At 41.4% G+C, this 25247-nt stretch overlaps 1 protein-coding gene across 1 annotated transcript in view; it reads right to left on the bottom strand.

Annotated features, from left to right (window-relative positions):
• LOC110508704 (cadherin-6) overlaps window positions 1-24326 on the bottom strand; it is a 29997-nt gene extending 5671 nt beyond the window's left edge. The window contains exons 1-10 of the mRNA XM_021589431.3: window positions 24086-24326; window positions 15126-15461; window positions 5147-5441; window positions 4822-4941; window positions 3750-3923; window positions 2541-2728; window positions 2102-2358; window positions 1261-1397; window positions 958-1079; window positions 163-280 (exon numbers count right to left, since the gene is read on the bottom strand). Of these exons, the coding sequence (XP_021445106.1) occupies window positions 163-280; window positions 958-1079; window positions 1261-1397; window positions 2102-2358; window positions 2541-2728; window positions 3750-3923; window positions 4822-4941; window positions 5147-5441; window positions 15126-15344 (1630 nt within the window). The 5' untranslated portion in view covers window positions 15345-15461; window positions 24086-24326. The remainder of the gene's footprint in view (window positions 1-162; window positions 281-957; window positions 1080-1260; window positions 1398-2101; window positions 2359-2540; window positions 2729-3749; window positions 3924-4821; window positions 4942-5146; window positions 5442-15125; window positions 15462-24085) is intronic.
• Between the last annotated feature and the right edge of the window lie 921 nt (window positions 24327-25247).

Genomic DNA, 25247 nt, shown 5'->3' with positions numbered 1-25247 from the left:
TGCAGTCCAACTCATCCCAATTGGGTTGAGGTCAGGTAATTGTGGAGGCCAGGTCATCTGATGCAGCACTCCATCAATCTCCTTCTTGTTCTTCTTCACTATAATATCAGGTGATGACTGGTGTGATAGAGACCCCAAAATATCCTACAGTACAGTACTCACCGCCATTGTCTTTGACTGTGAAGTTGCCTCTGTAAGCCCCCTCCATAGCCAGACTGAAAAAGAACTTGTGTCCACCCACCGGGTCATCTGCATCCACAGCACTCACCGTCTGGATCTTCTGTTTACGGGATAAACAAACAGATTGATAAAAAACAAACAATCTGTGTGCTCTCAGATAGCAAGAATAATTGTAAGGTGCTCTTTGGTTCCCCCGGTTTGTAACATCAGAGGAAAAATTGGAGGCTAAACTTCTAGGATATAGACCATCTATATAGACCAAACAGATTGATATGTTTATTTAATCGGTGGCAATAATAACCATTGTGGAAGATATATTGTGGATGATTTTATTGAGTCCTCTCAAGGGACCTTGCTTGGTAAACAGGAGCACAGCAAACACAAACACCTCAGTGAATTTATGATTATGAATAATGACAGAGGGATGAAGGAGGGATGAAAGGCGAGGGAGTAGAGGAGAAGGCGTGTGCTGGGCACCTATTTAAACATGCCCTTGATGTGTGACAGCTACTGTCACCTGCCTTGTGCTGCCATGATAGATTATCTCATCAGCCGCCTCACAAAGTAGACCCTGGAGACCAATCACTACCCCAGAGGACTGCAGTACTCATCACAATGCTTTATCACCATTTACATACATGAGTATTCCTGGGCATATACTCTACCTATTGTAGCACCTCTAGATGTCACTAGGATATGGACGTAATTATAGCAGCGAGAATAATAAAATCATGTCAATCTATCATGGGATGTAAGTGGAGGATCCGTGTTCTGTACCTGTCCAGCCTTAGTCTTTTCACAAACAAATGTCTCGTAGAAAGAGGCGAACTTGGGTGCGTTGTCGTTGACATCTAGAAGACGGACATAGACTGGCACCCAACTGGTCTGCAGAGGTTTGTCTGTGTGTGGGAAAACATACACATCACAACAATGTATAATAATTGTAATAAATAATTCTGTATGATTTTAGTTTTTTTTATGTTTCAACAAAGGACAGAATATAATCATTGAACTCCATAGACTTGGTAGAATAGTTTGTTTTGTGAATTCATGTGCATGATAAAGCTGAGAAAGACATACTGAACTCTGTTGCGATAACAGAAATGTTGTGCCAGGCAGCTTCTTCTCGGTCAAGAGGTCTTATGATAAATATGGACCCATTCCCAGAATGCACGTTGAAAAGCCTGTCTAGATCAGTACGACGATCAATGGAGTACCTGTAAAATAGGCATACAAATATTGATACAAGAACAAATAAAAGCATGGACTATTTTCTTCCATTCCCCTACAACCTCTATTGCTGAACTTGACAACCCTTTTGCAAGGAATTAGTCTCTCCTGCCCTCTCTGTGTATTCACAAAATTATTCTGAATACTGCACACCCTGGGGATCTGTCCTAAACAGCCAATGGGACTTAAATCCCTCTATTTTCCTCCCTTTCTTCTTTACCCGGACTGGCCTGGAAGGAAAACAGCCCTGAACAGAGGCCCAGAACAGACCAGCCCTATCAGTTTGATCATCCAGCGGATTACGCAATGATCTAATTAAATGTATCCTGGAATGCCCTTTCAGTGTATTTCCATGAGGAGTGGTAATTAAGGGACTTTGGACATTGATAAGAACTCACAAAAAAAGTGTGTGCGCGTGTGTGGAGATGAGCAAAACACACAGCTTGTCCTTCACTCATTAGTCTTTCTATGGACACAACGTATCCTCGACTCCAAATTTAATGAGATGGCCGATTCAACTCTAATCATTCTACATTTAAAAAAAATACTATAACACAACCTTTAACACTCATCAAATGACCCCTGATACAAATGATTATAACCAATCTCCCCATGACCTTGGTGTGGGTGGTACGTACAGGAGAACTGAATGGGTGGGCTGGAGGGAAAACAAAGCAGTGCTCTAACTAACCTGACTGGACTGTTGTATCCATCTGGGTCCATAGCCCTGACAGACCCTACTGCAGTACCCACGGCTGCATCCTCCTTCACCTCCATCATGTAGCTGGCTTTCTCAAACAGAGGAGGCTCGTCCACATCTTCTATGCCGATCCTGACTGTGGCCATGTCCTTGGTGGGTAGGTACCCCAGGAAGCGAGTGTCCAAGGTCTGAGTGTTCTGTACCTGGATCTCCAGTGTGTAGGATCGGGTCTTTTCATAGTCCAGCGGCTGCAGGGACGGGGACACAATAGAACAAAGTAGATGACTCATGTTTTGTAATGATGCCGTACAAATGTATTTTGATGATAGCGTTTCTGATGGTCTAATGGCCTCAGGCCTATCCAGGACTGATAATAGGGTATATATGCCCTATAGTTGTGGCTGACTCTCTTTGTCATAACAGATATTACCTTTAAAACAGTAATGATGCCTTCCTGTGAGTCTTTGTCCGTGATGACATCGAACATGTCCAAACCATCCCCACTGACAACACTGTAGTACATCTCCGCATTCTTCCCAAGGTCTTTATCTACTGCGTTGATTCTCCCAACTGGGATTCCAGTTTTTATAGACTCTGGAACACTGAACTGATATATACCTGGAATCACAAACAGACACACATACTGTATGTAAATCAAAGGATGTTCTAACAAATTAACTTTGAGATAATTCATATTAGACTATTTGCATTTGTAGCATTCACTCCCATTTCACCATTTGTGTCACTAATTAGGTTGGAGAGAATAAGGAAAGTGTCTCATGAAACGGAGCCAAGAGAGCCTGGAACCATGAACAGAATTACATAAGCTTGTCACAAATAGAAGAGGTTGTTGGTCTTCCTTTGGCATGGTGAGTGAGTGTTTTTTTTGTGCCAGCTTCTCCTCAATACTTCCATGTTTCTGATGCTAACACATTTAACAATTCAGATTGTTAGGGAGCCTGTGAGCCTGTATCACGGCCCTGCAGCAGTGTTAGTGGTGAATTAAACTTGTGCTCATGGTGACCAATTACACAGTTTCTGTTTCCCCCTAGCATGGTGCTGACTGGGGGTGTAAGCCTCCTGCTGCAAGGTGTCATCAACTGACAAGGTGGAGAGAGAGATGTGAGAAGGCATATCTCACACTGTGTGTGTGGAGTGTATCAGAAGTTTTTTCCCCTTTAGTTTCCACCATCCAACAACTGGACTTTAACAGAATATTAATGACAAAAGCAATCTGTCAAAGTCAAACAGATTCCGGGATGTTTCTCATTTGTGTGTGTGTGTGTGGTGTGGGTGTGTGTGGTGTGTGGTGTGTGGTGTGTGTGTGTGTGTGTGTGTGTGTGTGTGTGTGTGTGTGTGTGTGTGCGTGTGTGTGTGTGTGTGTGTGTGAGAGAGAGAGAGAGAGCATGAGAGAGGGAGACACTCAGTATTACGCTGCTCATCTAATCAGGATTATCAAGCTGATTCACTTCGTGGGACCCGGCATTGCAATTTAATCACCGCTAACCCTGTATAAGATGGACACACTTACACACACACAGCACACTGACACTACCACTTTTATACTAGGACTACTATGAATACTTCAACCACCAGTATAATTTCCGTCATTGTGCCTCAATCTTAGTCTTCTACTCACTCTGAGAGAAGCGTGGGGGGTTGTCGTTGACGTCGGTCAGGGTGATATTGACTGTGGTGGTTCCAGTTAAGCCTCCCCTTTGGCCCGCCATGTCCTTGGCCTCAATCACCACCTGGTAGTGCTCCCGCTTCTCCCGGTCCATCTCTCCAGGCCCCAGGGCTGTCCTGATGATACCTGAGGACAAACCAGAAGAATACAATATTCATGTGTCACATAATATAACGATGTATTGTTAATGAGTTAGCTAAGAACATTTATCCTTCTCTGGTCCTGTAGGGATTACTCATGGTGCCACCATGCCAAACATATTTAAGTGATGTGGGTATAGTTAGAGTGAACTCATTTATGTGCAGGTCCTTTGTTTAAATACTGTATCGGCAACTACTATAGTTACAACTACCAATGGGAATAATGTAACTAATAACTGTTCTGAGAAAGAAGCACCTCTTGCAAAGAAATGGTCACCACAACCGTTTCACATTGCTAAGACATTGTGCTTGGATTTAATGAGAAACATTTAATACGGGTATGTAACCTAATTATTTTTATGGAACAGTAAAAAATGGCAACTGCCCCGACCTTCCATTAGATAGCACACAAGACCATCTGGCCTGGCTTGGTTTGTTTCTGTGAATGGGTTCTATCATCTGCAATATAACTGTTTTCAGATAAACCCTCAGAAACACCATTTTTTTTCTCCAAAGCTCTTAGGATTTCATGTCCTCTGGTGTGATGGGGACATCATCTTCCATGTCACATCAGGGATAAACCATATCGTTGTTAAGCCACACAATAATCTGCCAGTTGGAGGCTTTTATTGTTTCCATTTGTTTAAACACAGAACGAGCGACAGGATGTTCCAGAGTGCACATTAGAAATGATTAAATGTTTCAGTGTACTTTGGAAAATGCACAGGGGGCTGAGAGAATAGCAATAGCCCTGGCAGTCTCACTCTGAACATTACATTACCGTATCTCTCTCTCTCTCTCTCTCTTCATTCAGTAATAATTGCTTTGAGGAATAAAAGAGCATTGCTGGTGGTCCAAACAAACAAACAGACGGACAGACAGACCTGTGTTTGGGTCCACAGAGAAGTATGGGTGCCCCTGGCTGATGCTGTATCGTAGTTTAGCGCTGTTCCCGTACATGCTGTCATCTGCATCCGTGGCTGTTACCTGGGTGACTGAAGTACCTGAGAACAGAAGATGATAGCTGGGGATGAATATGAACTCACATCAACTGTCAAAACCATTCATGCTTCAAAGAAAAGCAAACAAAATATTTGACACTTTAAGGCACCATTGACCTTGAAATGTTACTGATCTTTAATCATCAAAGGTTAAAACCTAAATTGAAAGGTCATGTCAAAAGTCAAATTAAAGTGAAAGAGCACATACCTATATTAGACCTCTCAGGTGCACTGGCAATGTAAAGTTCTTTTGCGAATTTAGGCTCATTGTCATTGATATCGTGAAGTTTAACGATGAACTCTGTCTCAGGCTCCAGTTTCAGGCCTGTGTTCTTGTTGACTACGGTGGCTCGGAGGGTATAGAAGGCCTTCTCCTCTCTGTCCAGTCTCTTATTGGCATGGAGGTCACCATTGTTTTCATCAATAGTAAATATGTCTCCAGCCCCGTCCCCGGTTAGAATGTACTTCAGGGTTCCATCCCCCTTGTCCATGTCAGATTGAAGCTGCCATAGAAAATAAAAAGCATAGTCAACATATTTGTCTCCTTGGAGAAATGGGGCCTGAAGTCAGCAAGGCAAATACCAGATGTAAACTACAGATGTAGGATCTTAATTTCATCACTCTTTTGATGCTGAGAATTTTCCAGCACAGCAGGAAATGCAAACTTGTAGTGTATTCAAGGCTTAAAAAGTCTTCTAAAATCTAATTTCCACTTTAAAATGTGAGACTTGATTTGCCCTAGTGGAAAATCTATCAACCCCTACAAAAAATGTTAAATTAATTATAATCAACGAACGAAGATCTGTTTCGGATCAAAACGTTGTCAATAAATCGGTGAATTGGGAGCCTTAACAGTGTGCGGGGCTTCCTGTTCTATACTATTAATTATAACCTACATAAAACATTTTTGTTTTACCTTTATTTAACTACGCAAGTCAGTAAAGAACAAATTCTTATTTTCAACGACAGCCTAGGAACAGTGGGCTAACTTGCTTGTTCAGGGGAAGAACGACTGATTTTTTACCTTGTCAGCTCAGGGATTTGATCTTGCGACCTTTCAGTTACAAGTCCAATGCTCTAACCACTAGGCTACCTGACACCCCATAATAATGAACATTTCCTGTTGCTGTAGGATTATTTTACTACTTTAGCAAACTGGCTTAAATTAAGGTCCTACATCTATCTGTATATACTTTTCAACAACTGCTTTTAACAGACCTAGGGTTTATTTCATATAAATATTCCAGTCCATTTAGGGATTGGACTAGCATGCCAATGGGGAAACTCCCTATCTAATTTAACTGACAGGAATAAACATGGAATTGACCCCAACTCTGGAGGTCAGCTTGTAAAACACCAACAGATTTACAGTTTGCATTAGATGGTGTGACAGTTGATGGGTTGTGAGGAGGAATATGAGTGACAGGTAGGGTAGGTGACGGGTGCTGATGGTGAGTGACTCATTCTGTCTTTCCTTAATACGGTCTTGCTTTGCTGACAACGTCTTGATTTGTATTTAGACTAAAAATCTGATAGGTAATGCTCCGGTTTCTCTGTACCAGCATACCTGGCTTATAAAGGATATATGTTAGTTAGTACACACATTTAATACCTACCCATTTATCTGTCAAACAGTATATTATATACCTCTCCAGGTCCTTTTGTCTATCTAAAATGTTAGACATTATACAGTAGTACACCAATCCAAACAGAGATTCACTGAATTAATTAGTGAACATCCCAGTGCACTCTCAATGCCCTCTTATCACTGTCATTAAAAACACACAGCAAGTCAGGTAATTGTCAAAGTACAAGGCAGTCTCAGAACATGCACACTTGAATGAAACAGGAGTTGACAATGATCGAGGGAAAGAAAGGAGAGAATCTTTGAAAACGAAGAAAGCCAAGATGGTACGAAGCCTAGATATGACAAAGGATGAATGATTGACGCCTCCCACAGATGTCTTAGAAAATCACCTAAATCCAGCATGTAACACATAATACCTGCAATTCCCCTCTGAGCACATATGTTCCTGTCTCATCTCATCTCTTATTCCCATGCCTCTAAGTAGACATTATGCAAATTTGAGCAATGGGCATAGAATGGGGCTTTATCCTCTACCATACTCAGTGTGTGTCCTGAGTCTTTACTGCATCACACTTATATGCATTTCAACAGTGCTATAATTATGTTTGTGGTACACCTAAGCACATAGGCGGTGTTCCATAAGGCTAAGGGAAGCTAACTTTCTCCTGAAATAACCTAAATTAAATGACAAGTTTAATAAACAAGTTTTTCAATTAAAATTATTATACAAAATTATTGCAACCAATAGAATGTTATAATGTTATATATAAACAATCATCCCAGCTCTGCAGATTTTGCTGCGAAGAGAGAATCATTAGATCACTTGTTTTGGTACTGCCCATATGTAGCTTGTTTTTGGTCACAGGTTCAGGAATGGCTGAACAAAATGCAACATTTACTTGGAGTTAACTCTGTTGGGTGATTTGAAAAGTCATAGTAAATTGATCAATGTAATAATACTCTTAGCAAATGTGTTTATCTTTAACCATTGTGTAGTGATCGGGTCTGTGGGACCCATTTTCAGTGTTTACGAAAATAAAAATGATACAATGAATTATATTTTAAACCTGAGACTCACTGGCCTTGGCTACTTTTCTGTGAAGAACATGTAAAATAACATACTTTCATTGAGTGCACACTGTGCACCCCCCTACACATTTATATTACATAAGTGGTTTTCAGTTTCACTGGACCCGAGGGTAATAAAAGTGTGGAAAAGTGTGTGTGTAGGTGAAAACAAGTAAAAAATAAACAAAAAGGTTTGCTGTGTACCTTCACTCTGTCTTCCTCCTCACTGGGCCTGCTGTTTCAACACAGCACCAATAACCTGTCTGTCTCCCTGCCTGTCTGCCTGTCTCTCGCTTTTCTCGCACTCTTTACCCTTTGTAGTGTGTGAAACTACACAATGTCTTGCTGGTACCTGCACAATGTTATTACAATACATTATTTTGGTACATTGTAAAGAATTCAGTATTTTCCCACACTCTACCAAAGCCAGGTGCAAATTGGGGGAGGGACACAACAAATAAATAGCTTTGCATGGCTCTTTACCTCTTTACCACAATCAATCAGTATGGCAAAAATCATCTCTGCTCAGAGGGCCTTAGACATTATTTTGCAGAGAGAAAAACTAGTGTGGAAGGAGCATCTTCCACTTTGGAAGATAAAGATTTTTCCAAATATGAGGATCATGTCTCTGTCAATTTGGAGTCTGACAGTGAGTTGGAAGAAGAGGATGAGATTGACCCTCAGCCAGCCCCAGGACCAGCCGTCAGCAGCCAGCCCCAGGACCAGCCCGTCAGCAACCCGCTAATCAGCAGCCTGCAGGAGGAGAAATGTGGATGTCAACAAAATGGTGAAATTGAATGGTCTTTTTGCCCAAGGAATGAGCCACCCCGCATGGCTGCCAATGTGATGAGGATGCAACCAGGGCCGACGCTGATGGCAGTTACTCATGTGCAGGACATAAAGTCTTCTTTTGAACTGCTCATCCTAGACACCATCCAGAAAATCATTATGGAATTTGTGTCATACGTGCCAAAGAAAGTAAAAAATGTGGTACTCATGCGGCATAGGGATGAGAGAATCTGTGGCCAGAAACATCAAAAAACAGAAATCATAATGGATTACAATGCCACAAAAGGAGGGGTGGACAATTTAGACAAGCTGGTGACTTGCTACAGCTGCAAAAGAAGAACCCTACGCTGGCCACATGTGATATTCTTCAACATCTTGGACAACTCGGCGTACAATGCGTTTATCAACTGGATGGCATTGAACCTAGATTGGAACAGAGGGAAGCTCCAGAAAAGACGTCTCTTTCTCGAGAAGCTGGACAAGGCATTGGTAAGACCTCAAATCCAGAGGAGGCAACATATCCCAAGGACCCCAGCTTCTGCAGCAATCATGAGGAGGATTCAGGAGGAAGATGCTGGTGCCGTAACCGTCCGACCCACAGAACCAACAACTCCAATACCAGAAGTAAGTGTGAGTGATGTTGTTGCATGCGTATGTGTCTGACTCTCCTACCTTGGCCTGTTATAACTATATGAGTGAATGAGTGAGTGAGTGAGATGTTAGTAAAATTCCTGAACTAAGTGTTTCCATCATTCTAGATTGCAGCCGGTAGCAACAAGAAGAAGCACTGCGATGTGTGTGGACCCAAGAAGGACAGGAAGACACAGTACACATGCATCAAGTGCAAGAAATACATTTGCAACACACACACACACACAGTAAAACTCTGTCCCTCATGTGGTGTGTAGACCAGCCTTAATTTGTTTTCAATGGGGCTCATTGATCATTTCCACAAAATACTGTATGTACTGTAAAATTTGTTCTTCCACTTTGTTCAGTAAAAAGCAATACACATCCATAGTGATAAACCTTGTTTCATGTATATTTGTTCAAGATAAACAGGATTTTTTCCATCCATTTATTTTTGTTTACAAAAATCAAATTTTATCGAATAAAACGAATAGCGCTTTTATTGATACATGTGATCTAGCAGAGATAAATGGCAAATATGAACCATGTATGCTGTCTATAATTCTTGTAATTTATATAAGTCAACATCTAAGTATTAAATATTAAGTATTTTTACATAAATTGTTATGGCTGTATTGTTTTAAAACCCCAATAATATTGTGGGTCCATCAGACCTGTGAACATTGGGTGAATAACAAAAACATGAACACCACACAACGGTTAATTTACAATCTGTAGAAACTATGAGAATAGAAAGGTTCAGAACTTTTGTGAAACCTCACAGCTCAGTGGAAAAATACATGGCAGCTAGAAATCAATACTGGATGGTCTTCAGAGATACAGTTGAATTTGGAAGTTTACATACTCTTAGGTTGGAGTCAATAAAACTAGGTTTTTAACCACTCCACAAAATTCTTGTTAACAAACTATAGTTTTGGAAAGTCGTTTAGGACATCTACTTTGTGCATGACACAAGCAATGTTTCCAACAATTGTTTCCAGACAGATTATTTCACTTATAATTCACTATATCACAATTCCAGTGGGTCAGAAGTTAACATACACGAAGTTGACTTTAAACAGCTTGGAAAATGTCAGAAAATTATGTCATGGCTTTAGAAGCTACTGATAGGCTAATTGACATCATTTGAGTCAATTGGAGGTGTACCTGTGGATGTATTTCAAGGCCTACCTTCAAACCCAGTGCCTCTTTGCTTGACATCATGGGAAAATCAAAATAAATCAGCCAAGACCTCAGAAAAAAATGTAGACCTCCACAACTCTGGTTCATCCTTGGGAGCAATTTCCAAATGCCTGAAGGTACCACGTTTATCTGTACAAACAATAGTACGCCATGGGACCACGCAGCCATCATACCGCTCAGGAAGGAGGCACGTTCTGTCTCCTAGAGATTAACGTACTTTGGTGCGAAAAGTGCAATTAAATCCCAGAACAACAGCAGCGGACCTTGTGAAGATGCTGGAGGAAACAGGTACAAACGCATCTATATCCACAGTAAAACGAGTCCTATATTGACATAACCTGAAAGGCCACTTTCCATAAAAAAGCCAGACTACAGTTTGCAACTGAACATGGGGACAAAGATCGTACTTTTTGGAGATATGTCCTCTGGTCTGATGAAACAAAAATAGAACAGTTTGACCATAATAACCATCGTTATGTTTGGAGGAAAAAGGGAGAGGCTTGCAAGCCAAAGAACACCATCCCAACAGTGAAGCACGGGGTGGCAGCATTATGTTGTGGGGGTCATTGGCTGCAGGAGGGACTGGTGCACTTCACAAAATAGATGGCATCATGAGGATGGAAAATTATGTGGATACATTGAAGCAACATTTCAAGACATAAGTCGGGAAGTTAAAGCTTGGTCGCAAATGGGTCTTCCAAATGAACAATGACCCCAAGCATACTTCCAAAGTTGTGGCAAAATGGCTTAAGGTCAACAAAGTCAAGGTATTGGAGTGGCCACCACAAAGCCCTGACCTCAATCTTATAGAACATTTGTGGGCAGAACTGAAAAAGCTTGTGTGAGCAAGAAGGCCTACAAACCTGACTCAGTTACACCAGCTCAGTCAGGAATGTCAGGAATGTGCCAAAATTCACCCAACTTATTGTGGGAAGCTTGTGGAAGGCTATCCAAAACATTTGACCCAAGTTAAACAATTAAAAGGCAATGCTAACAAATACTAATTGAGTGTATGTAAACTTCTGACCCACTGGGAATGTGATGAAAGAAATAAAAGCTGAAATAAATCATTCTCTCTACTATTATTCTGACATTTCACATTCTTAAAATAAAGTGGTGATCCTAACTGACATAAGACAGGAATTTTTACTAGGATTAAATGTCAGGAATTGTGAAAAACGGAGTTTAAATGTATTTGGCTAAGGTGTATGTAAACTTCAGACTTCAACTGTAGATGGGAGGGGTTTCAAGGTAGCTGAAGGTTTGGACTAAAAACAAACAAAATATAACTAATTTTAAATATACTATCCGTGAAATGTATGTAGTATGTATAAACTGGAAGTCGAAGCCTAAGTATTGTTGTCCAATAGTTTACTCCAATTAGGGGAGGATTGGCAGGGTCATGGGAAAATAATAATTAAGCAATATATATTTAAAAATAAAATATTAAAATATAATTTTTATAAAAATGTATGCAGACAATTACATTGATAGAAGCCACAATCTATCTAGATTAAAGCTGATCTACCCCCCCCCCCCCCCCCCCCCAAAAAAAAGATGGCTTCTATGACAAAATGATATATCCTAATTAGCCTACTCCTGTCTATACAGAAATAAATGGATTCATTCAAAATATGCTACTACACCATAAAGCATGATTTGGAGAATCAGAGGAAGGGCCGTAAGCCTATTAGATAGTGGCAGACAACGTCGTGTTTATTGATCTGTTTGTCAGTTTCAGCAGAGTACAGGCTACCCTGTAATTAAAAAGATTCTGCTAATGTCTCCAGTCATATACATTTGATTTAACCTTTATTTTGATAGAGAGTCAATACTGACACCAAGGTCTCTGATATACTGTGCATTTGGAAAGTATTCAGGCTCCTTAACTTTTTCCACATTTTGTTACGTTACCTTATTCTAAAATTGATTATTAAATAATTTTTTCCCTCAGCAATCTACACTCAAAACCCCACAATGACAAAGCAAAAACAGGTTTTTAGAAATGTTGGCAAATTTATAAAGACTACAAAACTTAAATATCACATTTACATAAGTATTCAGACCCTTTACTCAGTACTTTGTTGAAGCACCTTTGGCAGCGATCGCATCCTCAAGTCTTCTTGGGTATGATGCTACAAGCTTGGCACACCTGTATTTGGGGAGTTTTCCCATTTTTCTCTGAAGATCCTCTCGAGCTCTGTCATGTTGGATGGGGAGTGTCGCTGCACAGCTATTTTCAGGTCCGGGCTCTGGCTGGGCCACTCAAGGACATTCAGAGACTTGTCCTGAAGCCACTCCTGCATTGTCTTGCCTGTGTACTTAGGGTCGTTGTCCTGTTGGAAGGTGAACCTTCGCCCCAGTCTGAGGTCCTTAGCGCTCTGCAGCAGGTTTTCGTTAAGGATCTCTCTGTACTTTGCTCCGTTCATCTTTCCCTCGATCCTGACTAGTCTCCCAGTCCCTGCCGCTGAAAAACATCCCCACTGCATGATGCTGCCACCACCAATCTTCCCCGTAGGGATCGTGCAAGGTTTCCTCCAGATGTGACACTAGGCATTCAGGCTAAAGAGTTCAATCTTGGATTCATCAGACCAGATCATTTAGTTTCTCATGGTTTGAGAGTCCTTTAGGTGCCTTTTGGCAAACTCCAAGCGGGCTGTCATGTGTCTTTTACTGAGGAATGGCTTCCGTCTGGCCACTCTACCATAAAGACCTGATTAGTGGAGTACTGCAGATATGGTTGTCCATCTGGAACTCTGGCGCTCTGTCAGAGTGACCATCGGGTTCTTGGTCACCTCCTTGACCATGGCCCTTCTCCCACGATTGCTCAGTTTGGCCGGGTGGCCAGCGCTAGGAAGAGTCTTGGTGGTTCCAAACTTCGTCCATTTAAGAATGACGGAGGCCACTGTCATCTTGGGGACCTTCAATGCTGCAGAAACTTTTGGTACCCTTCCCCAGATCTGTGCCTCGAAAGAATCCTGTCTCGGAGCTCTATGGACAATTTCTTCGACCTCATTGCTTGATTTTTGCTCTGACATGCATTGTCAACTGTGCGACCTTATATAGATAGACTGGTGTGTGCCTCCCAAATCATGTCCAGTCAATAGAATTTACCGCAGGTGGACCTGTTTTTTCTTTGTTATTATGCGGTATTATATGTAGATTGATGAGGAAAAATGTTTATTTAATCCATTTTAGAATAAGGCTGTAGTGTAACAAACTATGGAAAAAGTCAAGGGGTCTGAATACTTTCCAAATGCACTGTAGCCTAGGCCTACTCCACTATGCACTGCATCGAACAGTCTTTTTTGCGAACAGTGATTGAGTTATATTATTAGTCTAAATTATGACTATCCAATTTACTCATCACTTTAGAAATAGTAAGATATCTTACTTACAAGTCTGGAAATGTGATGATGCATGGAATGCTTTATTATAAAGGTACATTTTTATGGCGACACACGCGCAGTCTTAGCCTGAACATCTATAACACACAAGAAGGCTGTTCAGTTCCATCAGAGAGGACAGAACAGTCAACATCACATGTGACAGATAACATCTTATTATATGCATGGCAGCACAGAGCCAGGCGTGGTGGAGAAAAAAAGAGGGACCTGACAAGGTGAATCATTTTCTACAAGGCATATGGAAATAATCCACCACACAGCGTTGCTCCACTCCCCAGGGCTCCACAGAGTAACCTAACGCAAGACTAGTGGTGGTGGCTCCAGAATAACTTTCTCTCCCACTCTTTCTCTCCTCTCTTCCTCTCTCTCTCTCGCTCTCTTTCTAGTTCTCTCTCCCACTCTGCGTTTGCCCTTTTTCCTCTCCATCCTTGATCATCTCCCTACATGCTCTGTGAAGCTGGGTCTCGCTGTAAGAGCCTGGAGGGTTACAGGGTACAACAGGGTACTACAGGGTACATGGCCTCAGTAGCTCCAGTATTCTCTAGCCTTCTAAAACAGGCCCCCTGCAGTGCTGCAGGCATCTCCACATCTAGCTACTCCACAATACTACTTCTGATTCATGGCTCTATCTGTTGTCTTCTGAGATCTGAGGTAAAGGTGGCAATGCATGCTGTTTTTGTACATCAGAATATCCCAATCCTTGTGGGGGGATATAATCTTAGGTTTATCTGGCCAGAGACATTGATATTAGGGTTGGGTGGTCTCCAGATGTTCATACTGTTCCTGTACCATACCAGGGTATATGGTATTACCGGTAGTGCTATATTAATATGTTGTTTTTTTACGCACAAAACAAATGTAGGCAGCAGGGATCTTGATCCAGGAGGGGATTGATTGTCTCTGCTGTAACCAAGAAGCTTGATCTTGCAAGCTAGCCACTTATCTAGCAAGTTAGCAAACCAAATGCATAGCAGAAGCCCTGAGCATAGATAGTTAACTCGGTCAAACTTTATGTGGATAGTCTGGATTTTCCATCTCTAGATGCTCTACAGATGGTCATACTATCAAAAAACTATCTATTAATTAGCAACTAAAGTTAGGGTAAGGGGTAAGTAGATAGTTAATTAAAATGTTACTGATAGTCTGTAGAGCATCTACAGATGTTCGATCCAAATAAAGTATTACCGTTACTTAAGCAGTAGTGTAGCACGCACCCCCGCAGCCGAGCTTTAGTGGGCCCCCAACCACCCAAAAATGTCAAATAAATTGACCATTTTTGTACGGTTTTGAAAATCTTACCACCGGTATTTCAAAATACCCCAGTACACATTATATACGGTATACCGCCCAAGCCTAATTGGCATTTGATGCTCTGGGAGATTTCTCAATATTCATATTATCTTTGTGTCAAGGCCGGAATTCAACAGTTGCAGACAGTGGAGTTTTCCCCACACACTTAAGTGCATGGCAACAATAAAACAAAAGAAGGCTAATGGACATACCTTGCCAATGTACTGCTTGTCACTCCCAGTGTACTCTTCCTGTAGAAAGAACTGGTTCCACATCCATCCTCGTTTGAAACGTTTCAGTATCTTCCCTCCCTTTGTTCCATCTCTGTCCTCCTCTCCTCCCATCTCTAACACAGTCTTTCTGCTAATAGATGTGGAGTTCACATAAAGGGACAAGCACGCCCATATCATGGTCAGCAAGCAAGTCCTCATGGTGGAATTGTGGTATTTGCACAGAACGCCAATCCTCTATCTGCACTGGTGTTTACGTCCTTTAAGGGAGCTGGGCTTCACCCTCATAGTCCTCTTCCTTGATGGCTGTGTAGAAACCTTGCGGAGGGGAAGATGAGAAACAATTATAGGGACATACTTTCACTCTGGAGATCATTTTGTTTCCCATTGCGGGGTATCATGATGTGAATACAGAAAATACAAACAATGCATGAAAACAAAAAGACAATCGAATAATGCTGTTGAAAACCTTAATTGAAAAAACTGGAATGCCTTTGATTTCAATAAGCCTTTAACACAGAAAAGACTAAAAGGGGTTTGCACACTAATCAATGAATCGATAGTCCACATTCCCATGAACTGCTTTATTTTAGAGAACAGAACACTTACAGAGCCAATATGTCACTTATGGTAATGTCCTTTTCTGTGTCTACTGTGAACACTATCTGCATTGGTGTTATACAACCTAATAACATGCCATGCTGACCAGATGAAATATAAACCACACACAGACAGACGCATCCTGCTACCAACATCATCTCCAGCAATCATCAGCTGCTTCACTCGTCAAGCCATGCCTCGGCCCCTTTTCTACTTATCAAGGAAATTGCCAATGTGATTGCAGTGGAAAGGGGAGGGTAGTGCAGATGTATTTTCTATTCAGTGCATTTCTGTTTCCCCCTCTACGACTTGCGGTCTACAGTGTCGGTGCTGGCATTAAGTGTGTGGCTACTCATCAGCATAGAAAGCTAAGGGTCAACACTGCTTCACTGACGGTGACAGGGATGGATGCAGAGGCCACCAATCAGTTAAAAGACATAATTAAGATGGGTGGATTAACTCCTGCAATCATGTCGTTGCTTTTCTACCGCTGCCATTCAACCTTTCAACCTCTCTTCCATTAGGGCCATTATGCCTGCTTTATGAATTAGACTCATTGAATAAGGTACCAACAGATACTAAAGTGTATTGATTTGCTGTCAGAATCAGTCTGGTTTAAAGGACCCCAGGGGTTTGTAATTGTGTGCTAGGGTACTGGGGACCGTGGGCTGGGGGTTCTTACTATATGTTCAGTTGATGGGATTAATCCCTGTGTATATCAGTGTGGAAGTGAGGCCTAGAAAACTGCAAAGTAGAGTAGTGGGACTAGCCTAGTGAAGCACATTAGTCAAGGCTCCAGCCCAGCCGGGAGCCATTTGCCTCAGCTTTGTGACCTGTGAAATCCCTTGACAGTCTCTCGCTGGGGGAAGTCACCTGGATCTAGAGTGTTTGTTTTTTTACATACTATATCAGAGGACACAGACACATAGCTTCCCATACATTCCCTCTACAAAATGTCTGCTAATTCATTGACAGGTCCTGCTGAGAGACAAGGGTCCATGCAGTGCAGCCTGAATATCAACTTGTGTGAGATGAACGAACAAGCCAGTGGTTAAGATTCACTGGAGCCTACCTCTGTACGTTAATAAAATAACACATTAAAACCACCCAAAGTCTGCTCAATATTGTTATATTATATTAATAACACATCATATTTATTTCAGAGTCTGTATTCTGGATGTGATACATACAATATCTGTCTAAATGCATCCAATATACAGTACCATATAGATTAGTAATACATTCATAATACAGACTCAGAAACACACAATCTTCTATTTTGGACAACATGCCATCTCATGTCACTGCAACAGAAACCTACTAGACCATCTAGTATGACCTTCAGGTGACACGACACTTGTTCTCTCCCTGATGCCTTTAAAGCCTTGCATTTCATGGCAGGGAGATTTAAAGGGGAGGAGGGCTGTGCTGGTGGGTGTTGAAGAGTAATGCGGGGTAGGGGGGTTAGAGGGGGTCTGACAGGCTGTGGGGAGTCAGCGGGGAGGCGGGTGGAGAGCGAGGACCAATAGACTAGCAACACCTGTGGGGGTGACAGGAGTGAAGAGCTGGGCTTAAGATTGTGTCATGTGGTGGGGGTGAGAAGCCAGCGCAGCAGCTCAGCCCCTTCTGTTCTGCCACCCTGCAGACAGCCTCAGCTACTGCCTTAGCCTCAGCCACAGCGAGCCTTATGAGACTGCCTCAGCCACTGCCACAGCGAGCCTGATGAGACTGCCTCAGCCACAGTGGGCCTAATGAGTCCCACAGGAGCAATTAGAGGTGAAGAAAGGAGAATGTCAGCCCTGGGCTGCCTGTGTGTGAGAAGGGAGAGGAGGTAGGCGGTCAACAGGTGAAAGAACTGCTACAACAACAGGGCAGAGCAGCCTTATAAAGGCACCTAATGGGTGTTCCTGTGTCACAGAAACACACACACTGTCTGCAGACTGCTAATGAATAAGTCCTGGAGGTGGAACTATCAGCTGTTGACTAACTTTTGGAACAGTTTAAATGTGTACTGTATTACAAAAAAAGCATATGAATTTGGTATGGTACAGCAGCTAAGGCTGATATAAAATAATAGAAGCGCACTAAAAGCACCCAAGGCCAGAAAAACATGTTTTTCTATATCTATTCCACAGTATCCAACTTCCCTATAAAAAAAGGTATGTCTGGAAGGTAAATTGCATTTGGGTGGTGGATGTTAGGAGGGGGGCTGCTATCAGGTTGCCACCACTCGGAGCGATAGGCAGCCAAGCAGCTGACTGTCATTCCCCAGGGACCAGTAGGCCATCAATACCTATTGATCTGTCTGTTTAGGGAGGGGAGTCTGTCTAGACTATAGACTTCATGATGCCATATTATCTATCACTTTGCTTGGCTCTGCTTGCAACACTCTTTGACTTGTCTGCTCTAAGTGATAAATATTTCCTCCTCTCGTGTAACATCTGTTATTTCTTTGACTTGTCTGCTCTAAGTGATAAATATTTCCTCCTCTCGTGTAACATCTGTTATTTCTTTGACTTGTCTGCTCTAAGTGATAAATATTTCCTCCTCTCGTGTAACATCTGTTATTTCTTTGACTTGTCTGCTCTAAGTGATAAATATTTCCTCCTCTCGTGTAACATCTGTTATTTCTTTGACTTGTCTGCTCTAAGTGATGAATATTTCCTCCTCTCGTGTAACATCTGTTATTTCTTTGACTTGTCTGCTCTAAGTGATAAATATTTCCTCCTCTCGTGTAACATCTGTTATTTCTTTGACTTGTCTGCTCTAAGTGATAAATATTTCCTCCTCTCGTGTAACATCTGTTATTTCTTTGACTTGTCTGCTCTAAGTGATGAATATTTCCTCCTCTCGTGTAACATCTGTTATTTCTTTGACTTGTACCATTGAAAACAAAACAATGAGTGAGGTCAGATGATTAATGATACCCTGACATATCTTATTCAATATGGCAATCCTCGCTTCAGAAAAAAACACATATTTGCATTGAGCAGTCTGATTTGAGCTTGCACAACTATTATAGTGTATTCTCTGAGTAGAGAAGACTGTCACACAACATGGGTGCTAATCCCTACTCCCATCTCCCCCTCTCATCTCCCATCACTTACAAGGGTCCCAGTCCCTCCCCACTCCCACTATAATCTCCCCAGCAAAATGTGTGCACTAATCTTAACTAGAGGAGATAATAGAGTGTGTGCGTTTTCCTGAATGGAACTACCATGTGCACCAACACAATTATTGTCAAGGAGCGTCGGTCGCCGTCATGCTCATACCAGATGGGACCTCTTAATTAGGTAACCAGAAACTAGGCATGAAGTGATTTGGAGGCAATGCTCATTACATTGTGCCACCTCTGATTCTGTATGTATTGGTCCTGTTTCTATCGTTGTCTTTGAATGGCGTGATGTCAGTTCCACACCATTGCACCTACAGAAGCTCTTCTTACATGATTGCATTTTGAGGACAAATAAATGCCACCCAAACATAGATGTCAGCTAACAGTTTTCCAGATAAATACATTTGTGTGTGTTTGTGTTGTTTAGACCTCCCAAAGCTGTTTTGTTTCCTCAATCATCCATGCGTGTGTAGTGGTTCATTGCTTTACTGTTGGATACTAAAGAAGATGACACCTTCTTAACCTGTGTGTGTCTTTTATTTATGGCGTCGTCGTCAATGGGGCTTCCTGTGTAACCCAGTGTCTCCCAGTGTGTGTTGTGGGTGGCTGTTTGGGTTCCTCCTTGGAGGAGGAGAACATGTGAGAACAGAAGCTTTACGGTCCGCTTGTGCAAAGACCCAGCAGGAGTCTTCAAGTCAGAGCTTTTCCTCCACCATTGTGGCCAGGAACTGGAATGTGGCTGCCTCTCTATTACAATGCAAATGTGCCAGCGTCTGGTGGAGCTACTGTTTATGTGTGTGTGTGTGTGTGTGTGTGTGTGTGTGTGTGTGTGTGTGTGTGTGTGTGTGTGTGTGTGTGTGTGTGTGTGTGTGTGTGTGAGAGTGAGAGGGCCTCCCACTGCGCACACACTGGTTGAATCAACATTGTTTCCACGTCGTTTCACTGTTTCAAATTACATTGAACCAACATGGAATAGACACTGAATTGATGTCTGTGCCCTGTAGGCTTGTTCTATGGCCGTGGTCCAGCTTCTCTAATGAACCATGAAGGAATCATGACACTGCTAGCCATTGCCAAAACCATAGGAAAATAATTACATAATACGATCTAATTCAAAACCACTGTCCATATTCAACCAACTCCTACTGTCCTCATGCAAAAGAAGAATTTGTCTGGGAGTTGGGCCGAAGAGATATTCAATATTTAAAGTCTAAAATGTTTGACCTTCCACTCCCTGTTCCATGTTAACAGTAAACACCCACACATGTCAGAAGGGGGAGCGGCATTAAGACGAATCCCCTGGAAGAAAGCAGTGCAGTGGGAAGAGGGCAGGGTCAAGCACTGGATGACCCCCAGAGGTCAACATGTGTCATCATGGTTAAGATGTATGTGAAAGAAGCACTGGCCATCTTGAGTTTTGCCACAGGTTTGGTCAATAAACTACTTGATGTTAGGCCTTACTGTATACACAGCTACAGTAAATGTCTTGCAAATGGTCAATAGGAGAGCAAATACCTCTATTGCCTCAGTTAACACATTGCAGCTGAGGGATACAAGGGTTAAACTATAGCACAAAATAAACATTGCTTTTCATGTTTACCAACACATTTTCATTCTTTCCCACACTTCTTAAATTCAATAATTGAAATGGCAGATACAAAGAGTGTTTCTGAAAACTTAGCTGCCGTTCTCATAGAGCGACTGGGTCCATTAGCAATTATGTTTCAAACTAGCTTTCCTACATCAATGCCCTCTTTTCAAATATCTTTCTGTGAAGTATTTTCACCTTCAATTAAGCTTGACAAAGCCTGAGAACTAACCAAACAAATAAAGCTAACATTTATAATGGAAAGAAAAGATTGTGTGTGGGTATGACACCAGCGTGCGTGTTAGCCTCAGGGTGGGGATTCTGCGCTGGGGAGAAATAAACAATCTATTAGCTTTAACAGGGAAAGAGCTCCTCTCTATTTCAAACACCAAACTCACATTCACAGCCAATCCTTCAATGATACAAAATAAGGCCTGTGGCAAAGAACACCTGTACTAGAGGTTACAACTCTCAATCAATAACAAATCGATGGGCTTGTTTTCATAGTCGGTAGTACACCAGCCTATCTGAAAATAATACATTCATTCCCATGCCTTCACTGATCGTTGAAGACTATTTGTTGTATTTTTTGTGTGTTAAATGTACAGTAGTGTTTTCAGGCCATTGATAGATTATCATGGGAATGTAAGTTGTTATTTTCGACTCTTTTTGTCCTTGTTATTCCAGGTACAGTAGTGTTAAAAATCAAAGAGAGATTTAATGACAACATTAGGCCTTGTTATAGACATGCTGACTGCTGATAAGGCTCCCTCTCAAGTAAGCTATAATTGCCATGGCTGTCAAACAGTGCATGAAAATGTTTGAAAAGGGGCATAAGTTGTCTTCGAAAGACAATTTAATACTTCTATTCCAGGCAGAAGAGCCGATTTGTTGTCAAAAGTAATTGTTCATTTGAATATAACAATTCAACAACTCATTATAGCTCTGCCTATGCTATTCAATGGCTTGGATGTAGTACATTGTTCTCAGAAGATCAGTATTTGTGGTATCATCCCAAATGTCAGGAGTTTGATCTATAAAAATATCACAAACACCTTTATAGGTAAGTTCCTGTGCAACTGATGACAGACCTGTGCTAGTCAATGCAATCCAACCTGTCACTAGCTTGACAAACACATGGGACAATGGCCCATTGTCAAATGAGGTGACACACAAGCTAATTGGCATGGAAAACTATTTACCAACTCTAGGTACATTTGCATACAGACCTCAAATCTTTTCAGTTTGATTAAACTGTTTGACAAATGTGAGTGCACTCGGATTACGTTGTGGTAAAATTAAACTGCTGACGGATGATGTGAATAAAGAATAGGTATTCTGAGAATACAGCGGGTGGCATGTACTATTCACACTCACTCACAATAACACGTTTAGACATGTAAGATGAAAGTAGTTAAGAAAAAGGCTATTCCAAGAGACACATAGGTGTGAAAACATGACTGTGTGATCAATATACCCATATGGGAACATCCATTACTGTGTGATCAATATACCCATATGGGGACATCCATTACTGTGTGATCAATATACTCATATGGGAACATCCATTCCTGTGTGATCAATATGCCCTAATGGGAACATCCATTCCTGTGTGATCAATATGCCCTAATGGGAACATCCATTCCTGTGTGATCAATATGCCCTAATGGGAACATCCATTCCTGTGTGATCAATATGCCCATATGGGAACATCCATTACTGTGTGATCAATATACCCATATGGGAACATCCATTCCTGTGTGATCAATATGCCCTAATGGGAACATCCATTCCTGTGTGATCAATATGCCCTAATGGGAACATCCATTCCTGTGTGATCAATATGCCCATATGGGAACATCCATTCCTGTGTGATCAATATGCCCTTATGGGAACATCCATTCCTGTGTGATCAATATGTCCATATGGGAACATCCATTTCTGTGTGATCAATATACCCATATGGGAACATCCATTCCTGTGTGATCAATATACCCATAAGGGAACATCCATTTGGGAACATCCATATGGGAACATCCATTCCTGTGTGCATGTTCCTCTGCGACCACATGAGGGCACAATTAAAGAGATGTGTGAATTTTCCAAATGAGACTCAATTGGAACACCTCACATAGTGGACATAGAAATGAATCATAATTCCCTATAGTGAAGGGTCACATAATTGTTTTAATTTAGGTTTAAGACAGTGGGATAACCAATCCTTTTCTACTGGAGTAATCCGTGGAAAGCAGTTTGATCCAAAGGTCACAGTGACCTGGGTGGCTAGTGGGAAACTAGCGTAGAGCTGGGCTTTCTATAGTTCTGGAGACACTCAGAATGTTGAATGTTGGGTATATTTACAACATCCACACAACAGGTAATTTATAAGATAATCATCATCAACCAATAGTATTGCAAGCTTCTTACAACAGCATTTCAGTATTTCAGGCTTCTAACATTCAGAGAAATGGTTTTAGACCCCTGTCTTGGTACAGTCGGCTATGCAGTACGATGTGCTCAAGAAAGTGTGTTAATAATCAGGCATGCTTTACCAAAAGAAACACGTTCTTATTCATGACCACACACCACCAAAAAATGTTTGGACTCATTTGAACAGGCTAATTGGTCTTTAACACAATTATTTATTTATCTTAGTCATTAAAAATGCTATTTGGCAACCGCCTGGAATTCATGGGTTAAATAGATTCTAATTATTGCTGTGGAAAATAAAGGGCAAAGTGTTGCCTGTATTTTCATTTTTTTACATCATTTATCATTCACAAACTCCTGGGGCATGCTCTGCACATAGGACATAGCAGTCTGAGAACAGTAAGATACAGGTGTCTTGCCTCAGCTCTGACTAACGGGTAGACTAGACTTGGATTTAGGGTAGCACCCACATCTACATTACAGTATGTCCAGGTCCACAGCAATAGAGCGCCAGTGTTTAAACAATAAATAAAACAGTACACACCAAGCATTTCTAATAGGACATACAAAATGTTTACACTGTTGGCTATGAGTGTTTTACCACTAATACAATGCCACTATAAACAGTAACCTACAGTAGTCTACTATATCATGAGACTTCCCATTACAATTCAACAAACATGGCCATCATAATCCATTTAATCTAAAAAAACTATGATATTTTACAAGGGAGCCTTGATTTAATTCCCTGACATGTAATATGAAACAGGAACCCACACCTTGAGCCACCGGTACCAAACAACACTATCACTAAATACATAACTGCCACTAACAATAAAAAATAAAATAGATAACTTTAAATCGGATTAAATTAAGGGGTCTGATTGGATCATGACAGACTATACCGGGAACACGAAAATATGCAGCTTTTTCGACACATAGCAAGTGCATTTTTATTTTCGAGAAAACATTCGGGTTTTAGCCTGATACGATCAATTAGACCAATTTATGGGATAGTTTCATTCTAAATGATCAAATGAAAGCAACTTTGTTGAAGTTATAAGCAATTTTTTTTAACAAACTGGAGGAAGCGCAGCCTACAGAACAATTGAACACAGTAAAGTGCTATTGTAAAGGACCGTCAAAAAGACAATATTTCACGACCGCTATTTCAGCATCCACAGTTAAATAAAACACATTGGCACTTACCACGGTTTGATGTAGCAGAAAGTTAAATCAAGGTGCGTGTGTGAATCCGTTGTATGCGACCGACACACTGAACACGGAGTGGTCTCTCTCTCTCTATCTCTCTCCCTCTCTCTCTCTCTCTCTCTCTCTCTCTCTCTCACTCTCTTTCTCTCTCTCTCACGATGAGCATCTCTCCCTCTGGAAGTTGTCGGACCTTAGCTGCTTCTGATTGGGTGTCACGCGCTGGTCCACGATTAAAGGGACAGGCTGAGGTGAAAATTACGAATTCATTACCGATATTTATGAGGGGTTTTTCCAACCTATTTTCGACAGGGGCACATATTTTCCCTCTGAGCCATTCTAACAGGATACTGTTCTTCTCCTGCCTTTCAAAGCTGATTAACATCTGAAAATAAGTTAATATTCCACAACCACTGAAACAATTAAAGATTCAAAGATAGCTTGACAATGCTTTGAAAATGTTTCAAGAGCATTTTAATAATGAAGTTTGTTATTGCATTGGACAAAATGTCCCTCTGTGCCTGTATCTACACAGCTGCTACCACTAAGTTTAGCCACTTATTGTCAGATATCCCACACTATGCACTATCTTCCACTTGCCCTAAATCAAGCTGTCTTGATTCACATAGACTGGGGTTGTTGGTTATGAAATGTTGTAATGAGAAGAAAATGTCAGCATTTGTGAGGCACTGGGTGGGTGGTTGAGGAAGGCACCTGAGCACTGTCACTGTCTGACGGTTAGAATGGCTAAAGGGTCATAGGGATGTGCTTCTCACTCTGACAGCGGCTTCTTCACAGCTTCCACGTGATGTCCGGTGAAGTCTCATCTGTGTGTTGTTTGCTCTCTGGGGCTCTGGGCTTTGACAGCAATTTTTTTAGAGAGAGGCATCACTTGTTTGAAAAAGAGGTATCAAGCTCTGTAACTCTGTTAATATTTGAGGAGGAAGGATTCCCTCTGGTGACCTAGACACACATTCCTGTTGTCACAATTATCTTTTCTCTAAAGCATTTGATTAATATATCATTATACATACACCAAACAATCTAGATGTAACTACTTGGTAATACAATGTTACTTTTTAAATTTCTTTTGTTATAACTTTGTTACTACACAGGTACGAGAACAACGGAATGTAGTGTTACCTAAGAAAATGGGAATATG

The sequence above is a fragment of the Oncorhynchus mykiss genome, chromosome 28 (genome assembly GCF_057628025.1).
Source record: "Oncorhynchus mykiss isolate SJ-2025 chromosome 28, ASM5762802v1, whole genome shotgun sequence".
NCBI lineage: Eukaryota > Metazoa > Chordata > Actinopteri > Salmoniformes > Salmonidae > Oncorhynchus > Oncorhynchus mykiss.
This window is presented reverse-complemented; position numbering and strand designations above follow the sequence as displayed.